The 10,493-nt window shown below is 35.6% G+C and overlaps 1 protein-coding gene across 6 annotated transcripts in view; it reads right to left on the reverse strand.

Moving 5' to 3' along the window:
* LOC142551112 (uncharacterized) overlaps positions 1–7,439 on the reverse strand; it is an 87,749-nt gene extending 80,310 nt beyond the window's left edge. The window contains exons 1-5 of one of the 6 annotated variants that reach the window (XM_075660163.1): positions 7,219–7,439; positions 7,068–7,137; positions 6,686–6,759; positions 5,211–5,280; positions 5,057–5,125 (exon numbers count right to left, since the gene is read on the reverse strand). In XM_075660163.1, coding sequence (XP_075516278.1) covers positions 5,063–5,125; positions 5,211–5,280; positions 6,686–6,759; positions 7,068–7,137; positions 7,219–7,220 — 279 coding nt within the window. In that variant the 5' untranslated portion in view covers positions 7,221–7,439 and the 3' untranslated portion in view covers positions 5,057–5,062. Of the gene's footprint in view, positions 1–5,051; positions 5,281–6,685; positions 6,780–6,880; positions 6,960–7,067 lie in introns of those variants that run through there. The other 5 variants (XM_075660161.1, XR_012821489.1, XR_012821488.1 and 2 more) reach the window with 5 other exon arrangements.
* Between the last annotated feature and the right edge of the window lie 3,054 nt (positions 7,440–10,493).

The raw sequence follows: 10,493 nt of genomic DNA on the forward strand, positions 1-10,493 counted from the left end.
CGTTATGTGATTGGTCCAGCAGCGATCATGGCTGGCGAGACTGCTTCCCACCATTTAGCTGCTCTGTCTTCCAGGAAAGGCACAATCACATCCACTTTGAGTGCCTCGGGAACTTCCAAAAGCCTTAACTGAGTCTCGACACTCTTTAGCCAACTCTGGCCAACTTCGGGATCAGCGTCCCCTCTGAATATCGGACATCTGTTCTTTCGGAGGGATTCATAATGAAATTTGATTCCATTCGGTGGTGATGGTGGAGGTGGTTGATTAGCATTTGGGTTTCCCAACCCTTGCAGTGTTGTCGCCACTATGGTGGCTATGGCCATAAGATCAGCTCGGCTTAGATTAACTGCAGGCGGTGGTCCATTCTCCTGTCGATTCTCCTGTCTCTCTTCGCGATCGGCATTAGCGTAACGCGGGTTGCGGTTTTGCCTTGGGGGTCTGCCGGCCATTTCCTACATTCGCAAGTTCTAAAAATTGGTACGAGTAGGTTTCATGCAATAGATTGCGCAGAAATAAATTTAAATCAATGGAACAAATAAAATATTTTATTGACTTCTCAAACAGGAAAATAAATGAACATGACCAATCTAAATAAATAAATGTACTGAAGAAAAGAAAACGTAGCAACAATGGGAATAAACTACTAAGAATGATTCACTAAAATTTTCTAATCCGCTATCTCTCCATTCCCCTCGGCCACATCAGGTAGGGCTTCTTCCTCCTCGGGATCCTCAGGCACCTCTGGGTCTAAGAACTCTGCAAACTGCATATGAAGACTCTGATTTTCCGATTCCAACTCAGCAATCTCTTCCCTGTGGGTCAGAATCTTTCATATCGCGTCATTCAATTCATTTCTTGCGTGTGCGCAGTTTGTTTCATTCTTCTGGATGAGCTCCCTCTCCTTTGCTTTCCTTTCGTCTACCTCCTTGGATAGCCTTTGGTTATTCTCAGATAATTGCATGATCACATTCCAGGATTCTTCAATTTTTTTCTTATCCCTCAGCCGGGCTTGACGGGCTTCAGACAGTTCTATGGTGCGTCTATCCACTTCCTCCTTAGCTTGCTTGGCTTGACTCATCGTTATTTGTAATGACTCTCGCAGTTCGCAGTTATGTTCTTTAACGAGCTCGAACATTTGGAAGACCTCGTCAATTCTTTTCTCTGCTGCCTCCAGTTTGGTAGTCAGATTTTCCACTTGTTGCCTCCTCTCAAGATTACTAACTCTCAGCCTCCTGTTAGTCCTATCCTGGTGTCCTATAGCAAATTCCTTTAAATGTATAGCAGCCTGAGCGCGCGTGCAATGCTGGTGGTAATCCAACTGAATAGTCTCCCTATGGGTAATCGAGTTACTTTCTTACGAGCAGTGACACGAAAACGAGCCATTTCCTGAAAAAAAATAAAAAGAAAATGCTTAGAATATCACAAATAGGACAGAATAAAAATTTCAAGGTTATATAGAGTCAAATATACGAAAATAATCAAAATTTTCGGAAATTTCAAAAATGGAAAGTTTTGAGAAAGACACATGGATTCGAAGCATATGTCGAGAGGATTCCAGAACAGTTGACGGAATCGAATTCGGAGTTTCCTATGAAAAGTTATAAGGGTTACAAAACTTTTCCTAAAACGGAAAAAACGACGTTTTGGAGGCCTAAACGAAGGATTTTCGCGATTTGGACCCCTACCTCACGACTTTAGGGTCGTGAGTCTCGATCGTTGGGCCGTTTCGGAGGGAATAGCGTCGGTCCCGATTAAAAATTCGTCCGAAAATTTTTCGTTTTTTTTTTTTCCGAAAAAAAAATCTTTTCCCACCCGGATTATGAACCTGGCGGCTCTGATACCACTTAAATGTCACGCCCCGAGACCGGGGTTGGTCGACACCGGCGTTGTTCATCAATCACACAATCGAAAAACAACCAGCCTCGTAGCACAGTATAAACCGAAACCAGTTTATTTCATAAATTCGCAAAATTTGAACATTTGTCTTTACAACGGAAAATAAATAAATGCGGAAACGTTTTACATGAAAATTAAACTGCTAAAATTCGAAAATAATGAGAACATGGCTAAGACTAAATCTCGAAATCACTACCCCAGAATTGTTCCGACTCTTCTTCCTCAACCTGTTCTTCTGATTTATCTGGGGAGAGGAGAGTAAGGGGTGAGTATTTTGGGAAATACTCAGAAAGTGGGGGCCGTTCGAGTACACAACAACATGCATAAAAAATTTCGAAATACATACACACACCATGCATAATTTGACTCATATCACATTCGTATCATTGACCTAACACTGAGATTCCTCTACTTTCAATGGTTTACTGAATTCAGTCCCTAATTTTTATTCCTCTAAGGGGGCGAGGCCGAATCGGTAATATCCCCACAGTATGAGGGTCATATCATAGTTGGGATTCCCTCTCATATCAAGTTGAATCCTCACAGTTTCAACATAAAACTCATGCAGAAATCATAACCAGAAGGGGGTAGAAGAAGAATTGTACTCGACTGAATTTTTTCAAAAAAAAACGAAAATGCATACACCGAAATTACACATTTAAAACAAGCCCACTTACCTTAAATTCTTGAGGAGAAAAATGTGAAAACCTCGGGATTCTTGCACTGGAATTTTGAAAATTCCTCTTCGGCGACTGAACTGCGGCAGCGATTCGCGGCTCTCGAGAATCCTAAGAAAACTAGGGGAGAAACTCGAAAAAACTGGAGTAGAAAATGGTGTGAATTTTCGAGTTATAGGCCCTCCTATTTATAGGGGTTGGCTGCTATCTCGATCGAGTTTATCCGCACGTTTGAATTGAATCAAATCTTCATCTAGAATCGTGATCTAAATCTAAATATTTATCCCTGATCCTGGATGATAAATTTCGAAATCTTGATATCCTTCCCTTGGATAAATTTCGAAATTATGCTATGTCCAGCCTGAAAAATTTTGACTTCTGTGTCTAATTTCCAATATTCGGTAGACTTTTTATTTCCCAATTGTAAAATCCAGGATTTTAGATTTTATCATGATAATATTTTGTACCATTGCAAGATTTTCGAAATGGAATGGATAATTTTATCTTGAGCATTATTTGGAACTCAAGAATTTAAATAATATCGTGTATATTTCGGAATTTGAGATATGCAAAATTATACCGGATATAGATCTAAGATTTGATATACCTGGATAAAGATTTAAGCAGGAAGATAATTCAATCTTGGATTACAAATCTTGAAGTAGATATCATAGGATTTTCGAAAATATTGAAGGATTTAGGGAGGATTTTCGAAATTGTTGAGATATAGGGAAAAGTCTGCACGATAAAATACAAGCTTGGGAAAAATTTAAAAGTTTAACTACCAGGATATTTAAGAAAAAATATCAAAATCTTATCTTGGAAAAATACCACTAAATTTCGAGTTTAGGTAGGAAAATTTTGGGATTTAAGAAATATAATTGGGAAATAAAAAGTCTACCGAATATTGGAAATTAGACACAGAAGTCAAAATTTTTCAGGCTGGACATAGCATAATTTCGAAATTTATCCAAGGGAAGGATATCAAGATTTCGAAATTTATCATCCAGGATCAGGGATAAATATTTAGATTTAGATCACGATTCTAGATGAAGATTTGATTCAATTCAAACGCGCGGATAAACTCGATCGAGATAGCAGCCAACCCCTATAAATAGGAGGGCCTATAACTCGAAAATTCACACCATTTTCTACTCCAGTTTTTCGAGTTTCTCCCCTAGTTTTCTTAGGATTCTCGAGAGCCGCGAAGCGCTGCCGCAGTTCAGTCGCCGAAGAGGAATTTTCGAAATTCCAGTGCAAGAATCCCGAGGTTTTCACGTTTTTATCCTCAAGAATTTAAGGTAAGTGGGCTTGTTTTAAATGTGTAATTTCTGTGTATGCATTTTCGTTTTTTGAAATTTCGGTCGAGTACAATTCTTCTTCTACCCCCCTTCTGGTTATGATTGCTGCATGGGTTTTATGTTGACACTATGAGGATTCAACTTGATATGGGAGGGAATCCCAACTATGATATGACCCTCATACGGTGGGGATATAACCGATTCGGCCTCGCCCCCTTAGAGGAATAAAAATTAGGGACTGAATTCAGTAAACCATTGAAAGTAGAGGAATCTCAGTGTCAGGTCAATGATAGGAATGTGATATGAGTCAAATTATGCATGGTGTGTGTATGTATTTCGAAATTTTATATGCATGTTGTTGTGTACTCGAACGGCCCCCACTTGCTGAGTATTTCCCAAAATACTCACCCCTTACTCCCTCCCCAGATAAATCCGAAGAGCAGGTTGAGGAAGAAGAGTCAGAACAATTCTGGGGCTGGTGATAAATTTCGAGAATTGTAGTATTCGGATTTAGAATTTTCGTATTTTTTTTATTTGTAAAACGTTTCCGCATTTATTTATTTTCCGTTGTAAAGACAAATGTTCAAATTTTGCGAATTTATGAAATAAACTGGTTTCGGTTTATACTGTTCTACGAGGCTGGTTGTTTTTCGATTGTGTGATTGATGAACAACGTCGGTGTCGACCAACCCCGATCTCGGGGCGTGACACCAATTATATTTCTTAAATCCCAAAATTTCCCTACCTAAACTCGAAATTTAGTGGTATTTTTCCAATATAAGATTTTGATATTTTTTTCTTAAAAATCCTGATAGTTAAACTTTTAAAATTTTCCCAAGCCTGTATTTTATCGTGTAGACTTTTCCCTATATCTCATCAATTTCGAAAATCCTCCCTAAATCCTTCAATTTTTTCGAAAATCCTATGATATCTACTTCAAGATTTGTAATCCAAGATTGCATTATCTTCCTGCTTAAATCTTTATCCAGGTATATCAAATCTTATATCTATATCCGGTATAATTCTGCATATCTCAAATTCCGAGATATAAACGATATTATTTAAATTCTTGAGTTCCAAATAATGCTCAAGATAAAATTATCCATTCCATTTCGAAAATCTTGCAAATCTTGGTACAAAATATTATCAATCTAAAATCCTGGATTTTACAGTATACAACATATCAAATTAGTTAATGATATCAAACTGAACCCAGATTTTGCAGCCTAGCTTTGACAGTATCCAATTGCACTGCTCAAATAATCAACAAAGACAATCACAACACTAGACTACATACAAAGACAAAGAATATTGACATGATTAAGAGTACACTTACTTTGTGATGATGTCGTTGCTTTTTGAATGGTTGTTCAAAAAAATATATTCCCAATTTTCCGATATACAGCCTGTATGAAGAAACAAAATAGTTGTATAAAACTAATGTTTCTGATGTACAATAACATTTATGTTCTAGGAAGCTAGAACTAATGTGAAACTGAAGTCTAACTTCTAAAGTTATCAATGAAAAGAGTCATGGTTGTCATAATGGTACTATAAAAAAAAGTTTTAAATACTGACATATTACACTACAACTGCATATGGAACCACAAGTCTGACTGTTTAGAACAAATAAACCTCAAATTTACCAAGCTAAATCTTTGTTGGGAAGTATTCATTTCATCATGGTAAAAAAATAACGGGACAAAAAGTACATTAATCAATCTTCTTTCATCCAGAGTTTCAGTTGAAACGATATAAGTTAACGACACTACAATAGCTGTATGAAACTTTTTAACTTGTTAACTTCACCCACCAAATTCTACACGAACAAGATGCAACAGACTCACGAAAAAGGTCTGAAAAGTTCATATTCAATCTTAAGTTGGAAGACTCAAACAATGAAAACAACATTTGAGCTTAATTATGCAATCGTGCATCACCTCCTCACAATATGTATCCATTATAATTCAGATATCTTTAAAGTTGTTTCACAAATACACCATTTGGTAGAAAGGCCTCAAGATAATACATGCCGCTAGCAAGCAATACAATTCCGGACTGTAACATTTAGTGGATGGATAATTGAACATTATTTTTGTAGAGTTTAGATTTTCTACTGAATAAAGATCTGAAAACTATTTCATTGCCCTAAACCTAATAAAAAGCATCTGAAAACTCACAAAAAATCATTTTTTTAATGTGATGTTAATATTGTTGACAAAAATCCCTCGATGAGCAATAATTTAATTGCCGTAATTCAAAACCTCCAAAACCTATGAAAATCAACTTAGCATCACCCAACTTATTACAGGTACAGCCCATGACATCGTTTTCTTTGAGAAAATGAATACAAAATATTCCTTCCAATTACGTACTGAGAAAACCCAAAAGAAAACAGAGACGAACTGCATATTCTTGTTGGCTAAACAGAGAGAAAAAGCAAGAAAAAGGAAAAACAAAAAAGAGAAGGATACGAGGTGCGAGAGTGCTATAAAAAAACAAAGTTTTAAATACAGAGATATTACACTACAAATGCATATGGAACCACAAGTCTGACTGTTTAGAACAAATAAACCTCAAAAACAGAGAAAATAAAAACGGGACCAATATTCACAAGCTCTGTTTCGTCAACCTACCTGGGATTGTTACCAAATATACAGTTCAAGATCATGAGCAGAATGTTCGTATGATTTAGACTATTTACTATCATGACCAGAATATGTGCTCAGGGGCATCATTTACTGAAGAAAATAGAAAAATGATTGATTTGGGTCATTCTAACACAAAGCACTTCATCAATACTTTGCATACCTATTCGTAAATATAATCTTGTATGCATTCCGCCCACTCAGATCACACTTCATCAATTTCTTCCTTAGAGTACTCTGTTTTCATGAACTTTGAACAAAAACAATGATAATATTAATAAAAAAAAAATCAATAAAGACATTGAAAAATGAGAAATACACAATTATTTGTGAATATTGAGAATATGTCGAATATTACAATTGAAGATAGTGAGTCCTTCTCACTGGTATCATTTTTTTCAATCATTTCTCTCATAAAATCTCATAACATAAAAACCATATTGTTTTGCATCTAGTTGTCGAGAACCCTATGTTTAAAAAAAATTGTTAGTGATTGATACAAAAATTGAAATAAACGTTAATTAATGACAAGTACACATGCATACCTTTACTACTTCCCATATAGCTTGTTTTTTCCATTTCCTTTCCTTGTTTGAATTAAACAATCTTACACTCCTTCATACATCAGTAACAGTCAACATATGATTGTTTTATTCACTAAATTAAATTTGACATAAAAACAAAATATTAACTTACATATCCACCACATATTTCCAGTCATCGTAACGGTTTCAATGACTAAGTGAATCCAAAAAATAAACCATCTCCTTGTAAGGATCGATGACAGTGAGAATCCAATGGTAACTACGCACATAACACATAATTAGTGTATACAATTCAATAAACTGTCGAGAAAATAAATTAAATCTGATATTGTAATTTTTACTCACCCAACATTATGTGGCACCAAAACTAGTTGATTTCATGCACCACTCAGGCTGTCGGCCAAAACACTCGCTCTTTCATTCAAGTGTTCGATTTTACCGTTTTTGTCAAGTTTGGTCACATATGGAATGTATGGGATCGTGTGTGGATTCACAAATCAAAACTTGTCGGTCTTGTTATCTTTTTTCATCTTTTTATAAAGATGTCTACAATTTCAAACAGAATAATGTGAATATGCTAAATTAATGAAGTTTATACATCATAAGTGGTAACAAACAAAAGAAGAAGACTTACCACATGTACACAACTATACAATTGGAAGATATTGGATCCAAATTATAGAAAGGAATGATGTCTTCAAGGTGCACAAGTAGTTCGTAATCCTCGTTAAAGAAATCATGATAAAAAACCAGTGATAGATTTTGTTCATCGTCTAGAGCACGTTTACAATAAGAATACAATAGATGTAAAGATCTTGGCACACTTGAAGACAAACCAAGGTTATTTATGCGGTCAACATTTTTCTTCCTTTGAAGCTTCTAAACATCGAAAATGTACACATGTTAGCTGCAATATTGAATTCTTTATGATAATTTAAATTTAAATATAATATGACATTTACCTCATCTTGCATTACTACCAAGTGTGCTGGTAGCATCACCAACAATATCACATTCATTTGGAATTGAAAATGGCAAATGTGATAATTTGTTCACAGCATTATCAATGGATACGTGCATGCAACTCATGGGTAATGGAACACCATGAAATAATTTATCAGCCGCATTGACATGGACAATTGTACTTTAGGCAACAATATTGGCCCTAGATTCCAATGCCAACGCAACCGGCTTACCCTAGAAGACAAATAATCAAGTTATAAATTGATACAAATCATAGTCATTGACAATTGCAATAATCGGCTATCTTTTTCATTGCTCAAAGCTAATACAACCAGAATTTAGCCAGATTCAATCCTAATAAAATACTACAAAGTAATATAACCACAATTAAATATTTACCTACAAAAAATCAACATAGCTCAAAGCTTTCACGTCATTATCATTCGAAGTTGCATAGTTCGAGACACTCTTTTGATTTTATCGTCACTCGTGGGATGCAAATTTACCGAGCAACTACCTTTTTCTTCAATCTCAAAGTTGCTTGCACCCTTTTTGAACATTTATTCAAGTCTCTGTATGCGTGCATCTTGATCTGATATGCGTGCATTTTGTTCTGCGATGTGTGCATCTTGTTCTGAGATTAATATCTTCGCCTCCATCAAATCTTTCTTTTGATTAAGGATTATATGGTCATCAACAAGAGGACTCTTCCATATTATACTAATATTAAAGTAGATGCTTTGAGTGATATGACCTCCAACACCTCTCACACAACCAGCATGTTCATGTGAATCCAGTGCTTTCGTAAGGATATCATTTTTTCCCTCTTCAAATTGCAAAGTACCCTCGAGTTTTTGTTGCACATAATCATCCTGTCATGCACAAAAGAACAAGATAATTACTAAAAACAGTAATAATGAATAAAAATTATTCATTTTCATGTATTGTTTTCTTACAATCTTTTCTATTGCCGATTTCAACTCATCGCCTTCATATTGACCCTTCTTATTGACCCGTCCTTTCTTCCACATAATTGCTCGATTTAACTCATCATCGTCACATAACTCATTTGCCTACAAACAATATGTATGATATCAACAAATTTATAAATCACATAGCATGGATTTAATAAACTTTCCGAATTAACTCCCTTTCTCTGCCTTATTTGTTCTGCAAACTTTCTCAATAATTTCCAAGTAAAACATTAAGAGTTTCTGAACAGTGTGGTCATCAGAAGGCAAAAAATATCGAACAATAGTGATAAACAGCTGAGGTAGGGATTCACCGTTAAGTAACAACATTATAGCTTTTTTCATTGCATCAATTTTCAAATACACGTCACTACTCATCTGCCTACAAAAAATATGTATGTAGACAGATTTATTAAAATCATACTTACTATTTCGTCGGCAAAACGTGCATATCCTTTGCGAGACATACAATGGGGTATATGTTTTGCTTTCTTCTCTTCTTTTGTTCATCACTTACTTTCTAGTTAATTGAACATTGCCGACATATATCAGATTTCAATAGAAATAATTTTTTATGGTCTACTTATTTGAAAATATCTTTGGAGTCGTATGGAACTCGAACGTGTTAAAAATAGACCGAATAGAGTCTAGAATGGCCTAGAATTGCTTGTGTTATTTCGAGATGGCTTGGGGCTGTTTCAGAGGTGATTCTAAGGGTATGGACAGTGAGTTAGGTTTCTGGTCAAATTTTAGTCAAGTCCCGAGTCGTGGGGTAAGTCGTAAGTCGCTTGATTTAATTCGAGAGTCGTACGAGTAAGATGCAAGCTTATGGGCTGTTTTGAGTTGTAAGTTATAAGTGGTGGCAGCAGGTCCATGACATTCGTAAATAAATATAACATGCTAAAATATTATTTTTGATGTATGTAAGTTGTCTTGTGGCAAAATTATGCATGTACGGGTTTGGAAGCCGAAAAATGTGTCCGGGGACCTTTCCAACTTATATTTTATGATTGGTAGTGGATATGCAGTCCGAGGACTGTGGTGATCCTTATCGGACAAGCGCTGTGGTGTTAGTTTGATCAAAAAAATATGTTATGGTGCCACATTTCAATGAGCAGAACTCTACGCAAAATGATTAAATTTATGTTATGTCAAGTACGAAGCACATTTTATGGTATTATTTATGCAGGGACGTCACGTCATATTTATTTATGTCTAAGTTATTTCACGTATCAATTATGTTTAATTTGCATGGTTTTCTTTATTATGTAGTATTTGCTACTCAAAGTTTATGCATGCTGAGTCTTTAGACTCACTAGACTTAATTGATGTAGATGATATTGTTGAGGAGGCCGGAGGCCATGACGAGTGAGAGAGCTCGGACAGTAGGCAGTGCACGTCCGATGGCCTTGCAGTTTATGAGTCTTTTGGATGTTAAAATTTCTTTAGACTCTGATTATTTTATTTTACTTATGGTTGGGAAACAAATTAC

The sequence above is a fragment of the Primulina tabacum genome, chromosome 7, assembly GCF_025594145.1.
Source record: "Primulina tabacum isolate GXHZ01 chromosome 7, ASM2559414v2, whole genome shotgun sequence".
NCBI classification, from domain to species: Eukaryota; Viridiplantae; Streptophyta; class Magnoliopsida; order Lamiales; family Gesneriaceae; genus Primulina; species Primulina tabacum.